Genomic DNA, 18437 nt, shown 5'->3' with positions numbered 1-18437 from the left:
CTCTGTATGTGGTCACATGCTAACCCCTACACCACCAGCGCTGCGCCAATCCTTCATATTTTTTCATATTGCAACCACAAACATTAATGTATTTAATTTGAATGTTATGTGATACACTAACAAGAAGCAGTGTGCAATTTAATCCAAATCATGTTTTCAAAAAGGTTTTTTCATTTTGCAAATATCTGTAAAGGTGGGCTGCCTACACTTCTAATCCTGCCCCTTAAGACGATACTTTCTACAACCACCTTTTGCTGCAATTACAGCCACAAGTCTTTTGTGTTACATCTCTGCCAGCTTTGCAAATGTTTTCTCTTGGACTTTGACTCGGCCATTTTAACACATGAATACGCTTTGATCTAAACTCGTCCACTGTGGCTCTGGTCGCATTTATAGGGTCATTGTAATGCTGGAAGATGAATCTCTGCCTTACCCTCTAATAGATTTAAGTCCAGGGTTGTCCTGTATTTAGCTCCATCTATCTTTCCACCAATTCTGACCAGCTATACTGAAACGCATGACGCTCCTGCCACCACGTTTCACAGTGGGGATGGTGTGTTCAGGGTAATGTGCACATGCTTAGTATTTTCCATATAGGCCTGAAATTTACATTTTCGTCTCATTTGGTCAGAGCATCTTCTTCCACATGTTGCTGTGCTTACTACATGGCTTATGGCAAACTGGAAATGGACACTTTATGGTTTTCTTTCAAAAATGGCTTTGTTCTTACGACTTTTTACTAAAGGTCTGATTTGTAAGAGCACGAGTAATATTTGTCCTGTCTATGGGTTCTCCCACATGAGCTGTGGATCTATCTCTGCAGCTCTTCTAGATTTACCATAGGCCTCTGCTTCTCTGATTAATGCATGCAGATCTTTTAAGACTTTGTTCTGATTTAGGTAAAACAGCAGCAACTGCTTCACAGTGATGTATTTATTTGCTTTTGTCTACCACATAAAATATCATTAAAATACATTGAAGCATGTGGTGGTAATGGCATAGAATGAGTTTGATTACTTTTTTATGAAATGGAAACAGTGGGCTTAACCATAATTCCCCAAACAAATTCAAAATATCAATACTACCACCCAACAAGATGATTAAATTATAAGAAGTTCCACTTTTCTTAGCTTCATCACAATTTATACCACCATACCCAGAGTAAAGCTTCAACCAAGCTCCACCCATCTCCATCCATGGTTAGTATTAGATTTGCATTTATTTTGTTGGATGAAAGTCCAGGAGGCTTAGGAAATGAGATGCCTTCACACACATGACCAAATGTGCCAGAGCTTCTTGGAGACTCACCCTTGCTTGGTTGTATTCAAAAGTGGCAGAAAACTGTGTGTTCAATTCTAAGATCCTTCATGTCATAGACACACAAATCCAGAGCCATTTCATACCACTTAATGAATAAACCAACCATAGTATCAGAAGGAAAAACAGCAATTGCGAGTGAAAGGATATTAGTAGCCCACATACCAGTCTCTGGAAAAAGTCGATGACTTTCACCTTTGTAGAAGCAGGAAGCTCCATTTCTGCTTTATGCTCTGTTTTGGCTGTGGAAAGGAGGAGCAAAAACAATGCAGTCATTTACAATGTGTACTGTCACCAGCACATTACAGCTGCTGTCCTGCAGGGAGGAGGGCTGGGTGCTAACAGTGTAAACATTACATCACCTGAGTGCAAAGATAACTGTCACTTATCAAAGCTAATAAAACTGGTGTGGAACACAACATTGAAGCTTTATATGTCAGGTTTCCTGAGAGACAAACCACATAAGTCAACACAATGGTCTCTGAGCTTGGGAAGCATTTGTTATGGAGACACTCAGGTCATTGTTCTGTTGCTAAGTCAATCACTGCAAGGTTTTCTCTTAACACAGACAGACTAGATTCCTCAAATCTTATCTTAACATCCTGTGCTAAAGCTAACAGGATATTTGCTTCTTTTAAAACAGCCCCAGGACTCACAGATGATGTCTGGAGCTTCAAAGTAGTCAGGAAACTCTTCCTCATTTTCATAGTCACTGTACTTGTTGAGTGAGCGCCGGTGACTGGCTTCTAAAATCTCCTGCAGAACCTTTAGCTTGTCCAGGTGCTGGCACAGACCATAATTCCTTAGAGCTTCTTCGTGACCAGAGATGGCACGACGAAAATGAGCTTTACCTAGAGAAACAGATAAAAGAGGGAAAAAAATACACAAAATATGGACAAAGATGCACATAAACAGCCATCTGTGTTGCCAAGACAAGGCCACATCTCGTTAGGTTTATTCCCCCTGCTGTGCTTAACTTACCAATACGTTCACGCTCATCTTTGTTCTTCAGGATGTCCAGTGGGGAGCATCCCTCAGGGAGCTGATCATACACCTGAGATAAGGCCTTCTCCTGCTGATCCTCATCATCATTGGGACCCACTAAACACAGAGGAGAAAACGATCTGTGACTGAGAAACAGTCATTTCTAAACTGCTAGACATTTTAAATTTTGCTAAGCTGAATCTAGGATTTCATGTGATAGACCAATAGAAAGTAGAGCATGTTTGTCAAGTGATAGGAAATTGAAGAATGGTTTTCTTTGTTTTCTCAGAGTACCATTTTAACAAAAGAATATCCTTTGATCTGAACAATTCCTTTGTAGCTCTCTGGCTGTATGTTTACGGTCATTGTGCTGCTGGAAGGTGAACCTCCACCTCAGTCTAAAGTCTGTATTTAGCTCCATCCATCTTCCTATCAACTCTGACTTCTTTCCCATCCTTGCTGAAGAAAAGCGTCCGCACAGCATGATGCTGCCACCAATATGTTTCACAGTGGGAAAGGTGCCAGGTACATTGTTTGCTTTCCGCTAAAAAGCCACACTTTGGTTTCATCCAATAAGAGCCCTTTTTGCATGTTGCAACAGATTTTATCAGTTCAGTGACTTTTCATTTTATGTAGGGATATCAGATTAAAGTAGGCAGAGTAAAAATATACACCACACTATTCAGATTTTTATTTGTAGAAGAATTAAAAAAACAATTACACCACTTTGTGTTGGTTCATCACATAATGTACCAATAAAACACACTGTGGTGGATATGTGACAACATTCAAATATTTTGCAGATTTTGGTAAATATTAGGATTAAACCAGAATTTAAAGACTATCTTATTTTTTTTTGTAAAATCACGAATCTAATCAACATAAACAGTGGTCTGTATTTCCTGATTAACATTTCAAACAGCAGAACTTTCTATGGGTTTGGATTATACAGCTTGCTTCACTGAGGCAGAACTATTTGCTGGTATTTGTGTTTTATCTCTATTCTACTGCTGTCATCAGTTAATGCTGTTTCATGCTTGGATCCTTTCTCTATTCTCCACCGTCCTGTGCTTAATTGCTTCTCACAGGAATTTGTTAATGAGCTGCCAGACTCAAAGCTGCTTAGTTTCCATGTTATTCTATTTAGCTGTGTCCTAGTCCAAGAGTTACAGTCAGCCTCTAGGAAGATTCTAGTGTTTTCATGTGCTCCCGTTCAAATTGTTTTCATCTTAGCCTCTTCAACATGTGCTGTTAGCCTCAGCAAAGAACACAAAGGATTCATTGGACAGTGGAAATGTACAAGACATCGCAACTAATCAATTACCACCATTACACAACCATTAGAGTTACAAAACCAACAACAGCATTGCTATCAACCACAGAATGGCTTTTTACACACTTAAACATCTTTTCCCTTACTTGGTTTTTGGTTATGTGGACAGAAATAGCGATAGTACATCACTTTAATCCTCCAACATTTCAACTCTGTTCCAAACATATTTTTCTCAACTATAAATCCTTTCCTTGGCTTTTTTTCTCCACCGTCTTTTGAGGGCAGTTTCAATGGATAAAGCTTCTGAGTTTGTGTGTCTGTGTGTGAATCCTTAAATAGCTGTTGTGTAATAGTGTTAGGGATGACTGTCATCTGGCAAGACCAACAGTAGTAGTATTAAAGGCAAAGAACTGCAAGTTCAACATTAGGCAGCGGCAGTATAGAAACACAGAGCTGATTGGAGCAAGCTCTAATAAAAACATGGACCATGTAGAATAAAAGATATTGGTCTTTTTGATGGAGATGGTGTGAAAAAGGAGGTTGTCTTGTTCTCTCCATCACATTTTTTATAGCTTCAAACTGTGGAGGAAAAATACAAAAACATTCTGAGAAAGGTTTCTTACACTCATGATCCAGCAGTGCTGAAGCTAAAAAGTGATGTGCAATGGCACGATAGTGGTTGGTTTTGACCAGTGACATGATGGACCAGAAGGACGGCACATTGTCTTTTATCGGCATCTGGATCATGGACTGATGGACCTGATCGTAAATTTCTGAGACCTGGCGGGAAAAGAATGATGGAAAAACAAAGTGGACATTAAAAGCAATGACCTGAAGAAAATCTAACTACTGGGACAAGTTCATGCACATTTGTTGCTATTTACCTTAACAGCCTCCTGGGCCATTTTAATCAGGGAGTTGAACTTGTTCAGAATCCCGGGCAGTGCAATCTTCTCAAAGATGCACTCCTGCGCTTGAGCAATCATCAGCCGAATCAGCATGCCGACCATGGCTGGACTCATGTCGTAGCTGGGAGTGTGGGTGAAGGTTTCCTTGAGATGGCTTAGCATACCTGAAGGAAATGTTGGAGTTAACAGAAACCCAACAAAACGTCTTGAAGGCATTTATGACCAAAGACATCGAGTTGTGTTGATCAGAATTGCCTATATGCAGGTATGACTTGCTTTAAAGTGTTGGAACAACCAGCAGTTCCCCTGCTTATCTCATCCTAGAGGCTCCTAAACTATCTTGGTAGTTCTTCTTCTCTGAAGCCTACAGGAAGAAAATCTTTTTCTGTCTCTAAAGATATAGTCTTAGTCAAAGCAAGAGAACAAGACTTAAAGTGGATAACAGGATGGGTTAGAGGAGTACACCAAAGTTATTTTGTTTTTGTATTTTGACCTTTCAACCTCTGCGTGTAATGGGACATTCTGGGTTAGGAAAAATGTTAGCAGCCTATAAGTATAAGTTAAGGATCTATATTCCCTAGGAAATACACAGTAGCCTGCAGTTTTAATGTTAGCTGCACTAACTTGGCTAACTGCTAATAAAAAATGATAAAGGCAGTTTAAAAGGGGACCTCTATAATAATTTATCATTTTGTGTGTGTGTGATTGCTCTCACACACACTTGGCGTGATGTCACTTCTGCTCCTAATATGAATAATTTATGCTGACTCACGGCAAAAAGACTAGAGAAATTATTGTGAATTCTGCTCTTATCTTCCCCAATCATAGTTCTTCAACATTAATCAGAATTGACTAAAATCAGAATAAAATAAAATTCAGTTTCTTCTTTTTGAAATCTTTCAAAGTATTCTGCATGTGTATCTGCAACATCTGATTAATGACTGACAGCAGACTGTCACGGTCTTTAAAAGTAAAGCTGCAGCATTTCCTTGTAATTAATCTCCTCTTTAATGAATAGAAAAATGTCTTTGTTTTTTAAGAATACCTTCAGGCAACAGTAAGTTATGCACTACTTAGTAACAGAGCAATACATTGCTTCGCCAAGCTTCTTCAACAGGCTTCTTCTACCGCTCTAGAGAGCGCTGAAGCAAATCCACTAAATCAACTCTGAGGTTGGACATGTTTCCTGTCACACTATAATTGCTTTAGTTATTATAAGTCGAAGAAATAGTCATCAAAGCAAGAGAACTGAAGTCAAGTTGAGAGCTATAATTACAGTGCAACACTGACTATAGTGCGGAGTCATATATCTGTCAAGATCTGACTGTGCCTCTTGAAAACCTTTGAGAGTTGGAGAGCTACTTTATTTTATTGATGCTGTTTTGGACTTCAGTCACATGACAAGAAGCCAGAGAAACATCATCTGCATTCATTCTTCCTCTTCAAAAAGTCACCAGAGGGTGGAGGCCAGCTGATGAACTGACATAAACGCCGTCTTTGCACTGATGCTGTTTATTTTGAACAATACTATTGTGTCCTTACTGTGATTATGTACCATACAAAGAAAACACTAACTGACTGTTCTTTCTATAGTGTAAAAGAATTATAGGTGACAGTTTCTTTCACTATTTCATTATAGTTACAACCCTGATTCCCCAGACCTGACTTCCATGTCCTTAGAGATTTATTCAAGTATAAATGTCTACAAGTGCTAGGAATAACTAGAGTAACTGTGTCTTATCACTTCAACTTCTGTGTACCTGCAGCTTTTTGAAAAGATGAGATCGCTTCCCCCAAGCCCACTATTGTCTGCCGGTCACTGCGGGTGCCGATCTGGGAGTACAGGGCTGCCATGTTGAAGACCATGCTGGCCTTCTCCAGGGTAAGGTTCTGTTGGCATACGGGAACGCCTGTGAAGGAGTCGTACCTGCAGAAAAAAGCCAGAGCTTTTCACCATATACTGATCAGTTTACAGCTCAAAGATATTCTCATAGTGACTTTAAGAAAGAGTCAAGGAAAAGTAGCAAAATAAAGACGAAAAGGTCTTTACTCAGAAGCTTCATTTTATTTTGATGCGTATTTCATATTGGCTGCATGTTTTTCATAATAAGTGATTACTTTTTGTATTTTATGCAGATTTGTTTTCCTCCACATCTAGAAGCTCTTATTGTATGAAAAAGCAACCAGAAGACAAACAGCTGGCTCTAATGTAAATCTTTTTCATTTAAGGCTCCTGTAAGCAAGCGAGGCATTAGGTAGGGATATACTAGCTGATCCACAGACTTAAGGAGGTGTCGGAATACTGAAAACCCCCAACAAAGGAGCTCAAAGCAGCTGATTTAGAACAGGACTGCTCGCTGGCTTTTGTTCATTATTTACTTAATACATCACTTTTAAAAAGGCACAAAGTATGAAAATTAAAGGTTTAAGCATAAATGCACATCATATTTGTTAGTTTTTCACAAAATACAACTACTTGCAAAAGTATTGACGCCCCCTAACGCCTCATACTCATCATACTCAACATTTTGTCAGGATCCAACCACAATGTTCAATGTATTTTATTAGGACATAGCACGTAGTTGTGGAGTGGAAGGAAAATAATACATGTTTTTCAAAATTTCAAAACTGAAATTAAAAGGATATGTTGCTGTTGTCGTGTTTATTCAACCAACCCTGAGTGATTTCCTCATAGGAGCACTCCTTCATTAAGAGCTGCAGAAAATTATCCCCAGATATGATGCTGCCACCACCATGTTTCACTGTGGGACAGGCGTCTTGTGAAGGGGAGGGGGGTGTTAAGTTTTCTGCTACACAGCGTCTCCCATGTAGACTTCATGGTTCAGTCTCACCTAATCAGAGCACCATCATCCATGTTTGCTGTGTCCCTTACGTGGTGTGTGACAAACTCCAAATGGGACTTCTTATGACCTTCTTTCAACAATAGATTGCTTCATGGCACTCTTCCATAGAGGCCAGATGGCTTTCTTCTCAACAGGTTCTCCCATATGAGATGTGGATCTCTGCAGCTCATCCAGAGTTACCACAGGCATCTTGGCTGCTTCTTAATGCTGTCTTTGCCCTAGTTTAGGTGGATGGTAGGTTTGCAGCTGTGCCACACACTTTTAATTTCCTTCAAACCTCTCGATTTTATCCCCACCCTGTCTGGTGAGCTCGTTGATCATTATGATGCTGTTTGCTTACTGTTCTCTAGTAAACCTCTGAGCTATATATGGGAACAAAGTGTACACAGGTGTAAACTATTACTTGGGCAACGTCTGAAGGCTGACCTGGATTTTATTTAAGGGTATCAAAGTAAAGGCAGCTGAAAACAACTACGCACCACACATCAAATCTTTATTAGTAAAAAAACCTTTAACGCTTGTCCTTCCGTTTCACAATTATGGACTATTTTGTGTTGGTCCATCACCTAAAATCTCAATAAAATACATTACAGTTTGTGGTTGTAACATGACAAAATGTGAAAAAGTTTAAAGGGTATGAATACTTCTGCAAAGCACAATAATTGGTAGTAACTGGTGCATACCAGGTGAAGAAGATGCCGGTCTGGTGGGTTGGGGAGAAGAATCGGTTCTCTATCAGAGGAAGATGACTGTAGTATTTGGCCAGCAGCTCCACCCCAGCTTCGTTACGGCTTGGTGTTCTGGAGGCCTAAGTTAGAAAACAGATTTAATACAGTATGTAGTTATATGATGAGGGTGAGGGTGCAGTGTGAGCACTTGAACTTCTTTCAGGCATTTGAAGACTGGTTTGGAACGGTAGCAACACAACTGGTTATTTCCTAACCCAAAGGTAGTGAATAATGTGTTGGTAAACCGCTGTTAGAAGAAAACCTTTAAAAACACTACCTGTCGCAAGTCCATTAGGTCTGCAATCTCTTCTTCAAAAGTTCTTCCGTCTTCATTGTAGTGCTCCATGATGAAGTCCTGTCAAACATACAAGAGTCACACTAAATATAACAGATATACTTATTTATTGTGGGCAGTTTTGGGGGCTTTTCTGCTCATAAACCCAACCTAAACACAGAAGGAATGTTTTTTAAAAGGCTTTCATTTAGAGCCAGCCAGGCGACACCTGTTGATTCAGACCGAGGTGTGTGCACAGATCAATTACCAACAGGAATCCAGATCAGGAAGCGACACACTATAAACGGAGGACTTTCCCTCAGTGCAGCCAAGCTTGACGATTACTCGGGACGTCTCGACAACCACTGACCAAATTTGGAATGATTTTATAACTGTGGCTATACTGACAGACATGCATATAAAAAGCGCAGAGCATTAAACCTGCTGGGTAGCTGCAGGAAAGTACTTTGAAAAAGCTCCCACACACACCTGCTGCTGAGGTGAAAACAATGCCAGCTTAGTGATTGGCACAACTAATAATGTAGTAGGAGGCAGCTGGTGGTGCAGACAAATGACCCAAATCCCCAATGAAAGGAGTCCCGTTTTAAATCCGAACTGTAAACAATGACTATTAAAGTGGGTCATGTTTACAAAATGGAAATCTGCATTTTATCACAGATTACTTAAGGATGGGATGTTATTTTTACGTGTCCATGAAAAGAAAATAATCTCAATGCTATATAACTACATATTCGTTTAATTGTGAACAATTTTTTATGTCTAATTTCCCATATTTTATATTTTAGGACATATATTTAAATCAAGACAGTTTTTGAAATTGAAGACCTGTGTATTATACCTTGAATGGTGCAGAGAAGTCAACTTCTTTCGTCTCCTTCAGACCAAGAGCAATCAGGGGAATGTTGGTAGTTTCCCTGGAAGCAAAACAGAAAGAAGCTTATCTTATGATCAACATGCTTGCTTCCAGGCAACAAGGATGTCAAGTCAATAAAGTGAACAAACATGGGACCAGCTGAAGACAGGACCATTTAGGTAAACAAAAAGAAGAAAGAACTGCAGTAGAATCATTAAAACAAACGGATGTGTTGCTGTCAACACATCCTTGAGGTTAAAAAAGTCAACAACACTTAGTGATTAGTAATAATCATGTCCCCAATGCAAGGTACCAGCTGATCTAACCAGTTAAAACTACACTGACTGAAAAGTAAACATTTTGTTCAACCTTTACAGTAAAAAAAAAAAAAAATCATACTAGGGAAGGTAGGATTTGGCAGATGGTGCAGGGAACACTCTGCAGGAGTTAGGATTTAAAGGTGAATGAGGGCCTCATGCTGCACTGACTCTCCATCAACTAATCATTCCCGAGTTGCTGCTTTGCTTCAGTAATGCTGCAACGTAAACCCCTTTAATGGCTCCTTTTAACCTTCCTGTCATTATTAAAACCAGCTTCTAGTAAATTGAGACTACTATGACTTGAACTTTATGCCTCATCTTATTTGGCGCCATAGTCGTTTGGCATGTCGGGCAGGAAGGACTCTGACAGATGGAGAGCAGGTTCAGCTTGTTATCAGGCCTGAGGAAATACACCCTCACATTCCACTTGATATTTTCTCAAATTGGAGGAGGAAACCTTAAAGTATTTTAGTTGGATTCTATGTGACAGACCAACTGAACGTAAAAATCTGAGTGATGTGTAATTTGTTCAGAGCTTTGTAGAACCAGCTCCCACTGCAGTTACAGGGATATGTCTCTACCTGCCTTCCTTATCTGAACACTAGAATGTTTTTACAAAAACAAAAAGCAGTCCAATGTGGGTATGGTGAGTCAAGCTGATGTTCAGTGTTACTTTTCTGCCATACATCACCAGACGGACAATGGACTGAACAGTGGTCCGTTGTGAGAAATTCAAGGCATGGGATTTTATTATAACCTAACCCTGCTTTAAACTGCTCCCTAACTCGTCTGCTGTGTTCTTTGGTCATCATGATGTTCTCTGTTCACTAAGGTTTTCTAAAGAAGACCTTTACAGACCAGCTGGATTCATACAGAAACTAAATTACACACAGATGGACTTTACTTACTGGGTAGATTCTGAAGGCAACTGGTTGGACTGGATTTGTTGGGTGTCAGATTGAAAGGAGGTGCCCAGGAATGGACACCACACAAAACAATTTGAAACCATAGATACACTTCACAATTGTGCACTACTTTGTGTTGGTCTATCAAATAAAATCGTGATTAAAACACATTGAAGTTTGTGTAAAGTATCAGAGGCACAAGCTTCACCTCTAAAATAACCAATATCACCAAGCAAGTACTCTACATGAACAAGCACAAGATGTCTGGACAACTGGGTCCAGTAGAACATCTCCTCGTACTCATTCATCTCTCTATGATAAAACTGCATTCCTCTGCCGTACCGGCTCGGTGAATCACTGCAGATCTCTTGCGTCAGCAACACAAAACAGCAGAGATAGGGGCTGCCGTGATGCATCAGCACTTCTGGATGAGATCATTCTGGTCTTTACTTTGGTTTGGCAGGGGCGAGCCCAGGGGCGAGAAAGGTATCTGTAATGCTGGGAATCTAAGCTGTTAACAGCCTCTCAGAAATCCACTCCCCTTCAGTTACTTGGAACATTTATACAATTTCTGATTACAGCTAAATGTTTTGACTACTTAGGCTCTGTGAGAGGTTGGAACAGGTCGACGTTCAGGGCTCTGATCTCCTGCCAGATATCAGTATGGTAATATAAAGGTCTCTTTTGGTGGAAAAGCAGAAAAATAACAACTTGATGTGATTTAAAAAGGGTTATTTTTTTAATCTTTACATTACAGAGAACAGATATGCATATTCCAGCCAACACCTGAAATTTGAATTACATTTTATTGTGGCTGAGGCCTTTATTGGGTCCAACACTAATAAAATTATTTTTTTCCTTTCTTTCTTTCTTTCTTTCTTTCTCCCTCACAATTCAATTCAATTCAGTTTTATTTATATAGCACCAATTCACAACACATGTTGTCTCAAGGCACTTCACACAACAAGGTTTAGCAAGCAGCATACTGTGGTGATACCATAACGTCTCATTTTAGCCCTGCTGACATCTTCTAGGAGACAGAACTCTTTAGGCAAGTTCAGCTTGTTTTCAAGGTATTAAATATGGCCCAGATTACAAATCAACCCCAGGCCTAACAAATACAACTGTATTCCAGCAAATAACAACACTGCAATGCTGCACTAAACATAAGGAGAAATGTTCAATCCATTTCCTCTGTAGATATGAAACGATCAGGGTTTATCTGCCCAATTCTGATTTTGGTTAATGTGTCAACTGAACAAACTAAAGGAAGCTTCTAGTTTTGATTTTTTTTATTGATTGCGGAAAAATAAAAACTTAAATCAATTTTTTTTTACAATATTTTGTGAACTGTTGTTTTATTTCTTCCAAGAAGTAAAGCCAAAAACAAGCACAGTCCTTTTTTAACAACATATTTAAAGACAAACACACATTTAAAGCAAATGCATTTCTGTTTTGCAATTGTTCATGTCTGAAAAACTACCTGAACCTAGTGAAAATAAGGGTAGAAAGACACTATTTAGAAAACAAGGGACTCATGGGAAAAAGTCTAAAAAGGTTATGGGAGACTTTTGTTTGTGTATTCACCACTGAGGTTGTGTTTCAGACTAAAATGAGCAGTCTAGGCCTGTAGCATTATCCCACAGAGACAGCTATTTGGAAATGACCAAAGAGAACTTTCTCAACATATCTAAGAGCTTTGTGTTCAGTTGATCAGTGTGTAAGGTTTCTATGCAAGGTTTTTGAGTTTTTCAGGCTGTGGGAAAAGCAGGTGGACAGATAATGCTGAGTATTGTCAGACAGAACAGTGGGCTGGAGCTTCTTTAAGAACCTGGCAGAAACTGACAACAGGCGGTTTGTTCTGACCCTCCCCTCCCTCCCAAAGCCCAACACTGAGGACACTGACTGACAGAGGACCCTGACTGAGGACACTGACAGAGGACCCTGACTGAGGACACTGACAGAGGACCCTGACTGACAGAGGACCCTGACAGAGGACCCTGACAGAGGACCCTGACTGACAGAGGACCCTGACTGACAGAGGACCCTGACTGAGGACCCTGACTGACTGAGGACACTGACTGAGGACACTGACAGAGGACCCTGACTGACTGAGGACACTGACAGAGGACCCTGACAGAGGACACTGACAGAGGACCCTGACTGACTGAGGACACTGACTGAGGACACTGACAGAGGACACTGACAGAGGACCCTGACAGAGGACCCTGACTGAGGACACTGACAGAGGACCCTGACAGAGGACCCTGACTGAGGACACTGACAGAGGACCCTGACAGAGGACACTGACAGAGGACACTGACAGAGGACCCTGACAGAGGACCCTGACTGACTGAGGACACTGACAGAGGACCCTGACTGACTGAGGACACTGACTGAGGACACTGACAGAGGACCCTGACAGAGGACCCTGACAGAGGACCCTGACAGAGGACCCTGACAGAGGACCCTGACTGAGGACACTGACAGAGGACCCTGACAGAGGACCCTGACTGAGGACACTGACAGAGGACCCTGACTGAGGACCCTGACTGAGGACACTGACAGAGGACCCTGACAGAGGACACTGACAGAGGACCCTGACTGACAGAGGACCCTGACTGACTGAGGACACTGACTGAGGACCCTGACAGAAGACCCTGACTGAGGACACTGACAGAGGACCCTGACTGACTGAGGACACTGACTGAGGACACTGACAGAAGACCCTGACTGAGGACACTGACAGAGGACCCTGACTGACTGAGGACACTGACTGACAGAGGACCCTGACTGAGGACCCTGACAGAAGACCCTGACTGAGGACACTGACAGAGGACCCTGACTGACTGAGGACCCTGACTGACTGAGGACACTGACTGAGGACCCTGACAGAAGACCCTGACTGAGGACACTGACAGAGGACCCTGACTGACTGAGGACACTGACTGAGGACACTGACAGAGGACCCTGACTGAGGACACTGACAGAGGACCCTGACTGAGGACACTGACTGAGGACACTGACAGAGGACCCTGACAGAGGACCCTGACAGAGGACCCTGACTGAGGACACTGACAGAGGACCCTGACAGAGGACCCTGACTGAGGACACTGACAGAGGACCCTGACTGAGGACCCTGACTGAGGACACTGACAGAGGACCCTGACAGAGGACACTGACAGAGGACCCTGACTGACAGAGGACCCTGACTGACTGAGGACACTGACTGAGGACCCTGACAGAAGACCCTGACTGAGGACACTGACAGAGGACCCTGACTGACTGAGGACACTGACTGAGGACACTGACAGAAGACCCTGACTGAGGACACTGACAGAGGACCCTGACTGACTGAGGACACTGACTGACAGAGGACCCTGACTGAGGACCCTGACAGAAGACCCTGACTGAGGACACTGACAGAGGACCCTGACTGACTGAGGACCCTGACTGACTGAGGACACTGACTGAGGACCCTGACAGAAGACCCTGACTGAGGACACTGACAGAGGACCCTGACTGACTGAGGACACTGACTGAGGACACTGACAGAGGACCCTGACTGACTGAGGACACTGACTGACAGAGGACCCTGACTGAGGACCCTGACAGAAGACCCTGACTGAGGACACTGACAGAGGACCCTGACTGACTGAGGACCCTGACTGACAGAGGACCCTGACTGAGGACCCTGACAGAAGACCCTGACTGAGGACACTGACAGAGGACCCTGACTGAGGACCCTGACAGAGGACCCTGACTGAGGACCCTGACAGAGGACCCTGACTGACAGAGGACCCTGACTGACAGAGGACACTGACTGACAGAGGACACTGAATGAGGACACTGACTGAGGACCCTGACTGAGGACCCTGACTGAGGACACTGTCAGAGGACCCTGTCAGAGGACACTGACAGAGGACCCTGACTGACAGAGGACCCTGACTGAGGACCCTGACTGAGGACCCTGACTGAGGACCCTGACTGAGGACCCTGACAGAGGACACTGACAGAGGACCCTGACTGAGGACCCTGACAGAGGACCCTGACTGACTGAGGACACTGACTGAGGACACTGACAGAGGACCCTGACTGAGGACACTGACAGAGGACCCTGACTGAGGACCCTGACTGAGGACACTGACAGAGGACCCTGACTGAGGACCCTGACAGAGGACACTGACAGAGGACACTGACAGAGGACACTGACAGAGGACACTGACAGAGGACACTGACAGAGGACCCTGACTGAGGACCCTGACAGAGGACCCTGACTGACTGAGGACCCTGACAGAGGACACTGACTGAGGACCCTGACAGAGGACCCTGACTGAGGACCCTGACAGAGGACCCTGACTGACTGAGGACCCTGACTGAGGACCCTGACAGAGGACCCTGACTGAGGACCCTGACAGAGGACCCTGACTGAGGACCCTGACTGAGGACACTGACAGAGGACCCTGACTGACAGAGGACCCTGACTGAGGACCCTGACTGAGGACCCTGACTGAGGACCCTGACTGAGGACCCTGACAGAGGACACTGACAGAGGACCCTGACTGAGGACCCTGACAGAGGACCCTGACTGACTGAGGACACTGACTGAGGACACTGACAGAGGACCCTGACTGAGGACACTGACAGAGGACCCTGACTGAGGACCCTGACTGAGGACACTGACAGAGGACCCTGACTGAGGACCCTGACAGAGGACACTGACAGAGGACACTGACAGAGGACACTGACAGAGGACACTGACAGAGGACCCTGACTGAGGACCCTGACAGAGGACCCTGACTGACTGAGGACCCTGACAGAGGACACTGACTGAGGACCCTGACAGAGGACCCTGACTGACAGAGGACCCTGACTGAGGACCCTGACAGAGGACCCTGACAGAGGACCCTGACTGAGGACCCTGACAGAGGACCCTGACTGACTGAGGACCCTGACAGAGGACCCTGACTGACTGAGGACACTGACTGAGGACACTGACTGAGGACACTGACAGAGGACCCTGCGGAATAACTATTTCTTCCAGAAGCAACTGCTGAACTTTCCGAGTATTAATAATCCAAATGCTAACTGAAGAAAGTACTTTGGTGTTGCTTTCATTTGTGGTTTTAATCAAACGACCCGGAGGACAGCATCAGGTGCACTGCTGAGCGGAACGTCTAAAACACAAGCAGGAAAGTTTCTTTCTCCCTCGCTGCTGGTAAGGAAAGTTCCTAATCTTCCACAGAGTCCTGCTTGTGTGTAACTGTGCAGACTGACTCCATGAATCTAGGTTAAAACCTCCTGAGTGTTGCAGGATGGCGTCTGTGCAGGACAAACAACATAAGCTGGGATTATTGTAGCGCCAACATGTGCATTTTGGGTTTGTGGGGTCATTTACAAGAAAACCTGTCTAGGCCTAAAGCTAATTCAAAGAAAGAAAACAGTCTGATCATAAAAGCCTGGTACTATGTTACCCATGTAACCAGTGCTGTGCAGTAATACATTTAAAGTCAGCCCATTCATGCGTGGTGTTAACTTTCTAGAAAACTGAATTTACAAAATGCTGTTTTTTGTTTTTTTTACGTGAACTTGTTCTGAGCCCAAAGAAACAACAATTATTTTAGGGCAAATTTTACCTACAGAAAAGAGCCTCATCATTTCCCCATAAAGCCACGAATTATGCTTTAACTATGGCTAAACTGGGCCTTTTCTTTGGCACCCCTGTTTTGCTGAAGGTTCTAGTGCAGACAGGGAGTTTCCGGTTGGACCTACAGGTAAAGCACAGATGTGCACAGGAATAAACCTGCAGCTTATTGCATCCTGTCACTTCTAACTTCTTTCTCTGACCAGTATACATGTATACAGTCATAATACCAGTTCACATGTACTCTTTAATAAGCAATAAGAGATATTTGTCAGATTTCTTTCTGAAAAAATGCTGTCGGATTATAAAAAACAATAAGACAAAACTACAAAAAAATATGATAAGCTCTGCTTAGCTAGAATTAAAAGAGAATGAACAGAAGTTGGGTTTTATCCCTTTCTGACATGGAGTCCTGGTTAAGAGCTTTTATAGGAGTCCTAAAATGATTGACTGAAGGGGGGGCTCCATCTGAGGGGCCTCCACCACCTCTAATCTTGGGCCTGGACTGACAAACAATTTATTGGTAGAGGTAGACCATGCTCTGAATGGAGTATAGGGGTTAAAGGTCTATTTAGATCTGGTGGTGTCAAACCATTAAAACTGTTAAAAACAAGCAGTAAAACCTTAAACTGGATCCTTAAATAACCAGGGAGCTGATTATCAGCAGAGGTTTTCACAGTTTGCAGGTCAGAAGTATTTTTAGGTACTTTGAGGGCATTTTCAAACAACCAGGGTTGTTATTGTCGAGTCAGACTGTGTGACTGGAGATTTTATTAATACATATATAACACCATCATACAGGTCAGTCTCTGAGTGCGAGGGTAAGCAGTTTAAGGACACAGGATGGCAAATAACCCACTCCCTCTGGGTGGATGCAGTAAGAGCCTATAATTACACCTGAGCATTTGCCTGCTCATTCTCTAATGAATGTCTGTTAAATGGGAGCTAAGAACCTTCAAGGTGACCAAGCCAGTGGACATGGTAATCCATGTTGACTGATAGAACCATGGTGCCCAGCTGAACAGCTCAGTTTCACTTACCTTGTTACATTTTATATGAGAAAATGTTTTCTCTCTGAATATTCACACAAGCATCTATCAGCACCTTTTAAAACCTTCGCATTTCCACCTCACTGTGGCTCCAAACAGCTTGTGTTTGAAGGATCTCCCTGACATAATGTTTAACATGCTTTTTTTTCCCCTCCACACCATTTAAAGCTGCAAATAAACAAAGAAATAGCTAGAACCTCTCACTAACACACACACACACACACACACCCAACCATGCAGCTTACAGAGAATACCGAAGGCTTCTATTTGGTTTGCATACAGGTTTAGCTCACAGTTTCCTTGTTGCTTTTTATACCGTGACACAGAAACCTGTTAGTCTAGTTTGACACTCAAATGATCCCTCTGTCTGTAGAGTTTCTGTAAATGTCTGTCACCCTCCTCTGGAGAAGCACAATCATAAGCTGTTGTTCATCAGTCATCAAAACTTATTTTATCTTTAAGAGAGCTTGATAATTAAACTCAACACTGGCGGTGGCACTTTTATCCTTCTGGCTGCCTTCCTCAACATCTGCTTTAGAAGAAATTTAAGGTTAAAAAACATCAACAGTTAAATAGAAATTATTTCATGACTTCAGATAGGTTCTACAGACCTTTTAGTGCTAAGTAGAGGGATGCTTTAAACTTCGCTACACCTGAAAACCCTCACAGATTCGTAGGTTTTAATACGAAAGCAAAAAAATAAATGACAATAAAACGCATTCTTATAACAGCCAATTAATACGACTGTGATCTTTACTTCATGAAGCTAAAAGTTCCCATCTCTTTCCTATTAATGATTGTTTCCATAACTGAAGTCAGCAGTAAAATAAAAGAGGTCCGGAAGAGAGTCCTTACTGTGTGCTCTGGTAGACGTCCACTGAGCTGTTGAGTCCTTCCAGTTGTCCCATCAACCGCTGCAGGTTGGCGTTAACGTAGCTTAGCTCCAGAAAAACCATCTCTTTAACCTTGTTGTTGTTTGTGGCCCTGCACAGAGCAATACACGTGGAAACAGATTAAACAGAGCATACCTGCAGATAATAATCCCTTTCAAATAAGACTAAAGTAGAAAAGAAAAAGAAAGCATCTCTTTCTCTCTATTATAAACTTAGTGGGACCAAAGGTCGTCTGTAGCTAAATATTAAAATATTAATATTAAAAAAGACCATATTTGATGTGGTCCGGTCTGCTCTGCACCACATTTACTCTTCAACACATGCAGTTGAATGAAGATGGAGGTCTGAAAGATCAAGCTACATTTTCGTCCACCACAACAGTAAAAATGTAGGTTTCCCTGAAT

General features: G+C 42.7%; 1 protein-coding gene across 2 annotated transcripts in view; it reads right to left on the bottom strand.

The window, feature by feature from the left end:
- rhpn2 (rhophilin, Rho GTPase binding protein 2) overlaps positions 1-18437 on the bottom strand; it is a 35340-nt gene that overhangs the window by 6355 nt on the left and 10548 nt on the right. Inside the window, exons 3-12 of one of the 2 annotated variants that reach the window (XM_047363315.1) lie at positions 17996-18124; positions 9208-9283; positions 8352-8429; positions 8030-8154; positions 6243-6409; positions 4459-4646; positions 4198-4354; positions 2299-2418; positions 1974-2168; positions 1483-1559 (exon numbers count right to left, since the gene is read on the bottom strand). In XM_047363315.1, coding sequence (XP_047219271.1) covers positions 1483-1559; positions 1974-2168; positions 2299-2418; positions 4198-4354; positions 4459-4646; positions 6243-6409; positions 8030-8154; positions 8352-8429; positions 9208-9283; positions 17996-18124 — 1312 coding nt within the window. The remainder of the gene's footprint in view (positions 1-1482; positions 1560-1973; positions 2169-2298; positions 2419-4197; positions 4355-4458; positions 4647-6242; positions 6410-8029; positions 8155-8351; positions 8430-9207; positions 9284-17995; positions 18125-18437) is intronic. The other variant, XM_047363316.1, reaches the window with a different exon arrangement.

The sequence above is a fragment of the Girardinichthys multiradiatus genome, chromosome 4 (assembly GCF_021462225.1).
Source record: "Girardinichthys multiradiatus isolate DD_20200921_A chromosome 4, DD_fGirMul_XY1, whole genome shotgun sequence".
Lineage (NCBI taxonomy): Eukaryota > Metazoa > Chordata > Actinopteri > Cyprinodontiformes > Goodeidae > Girardinichthys > Girardinichthys multiradiatus.
The sequence above is the reverse complement of the archived record's forward strand: the minus strand, read 5'-3'. Positions and strand labels throughout refer to the sequence as shown.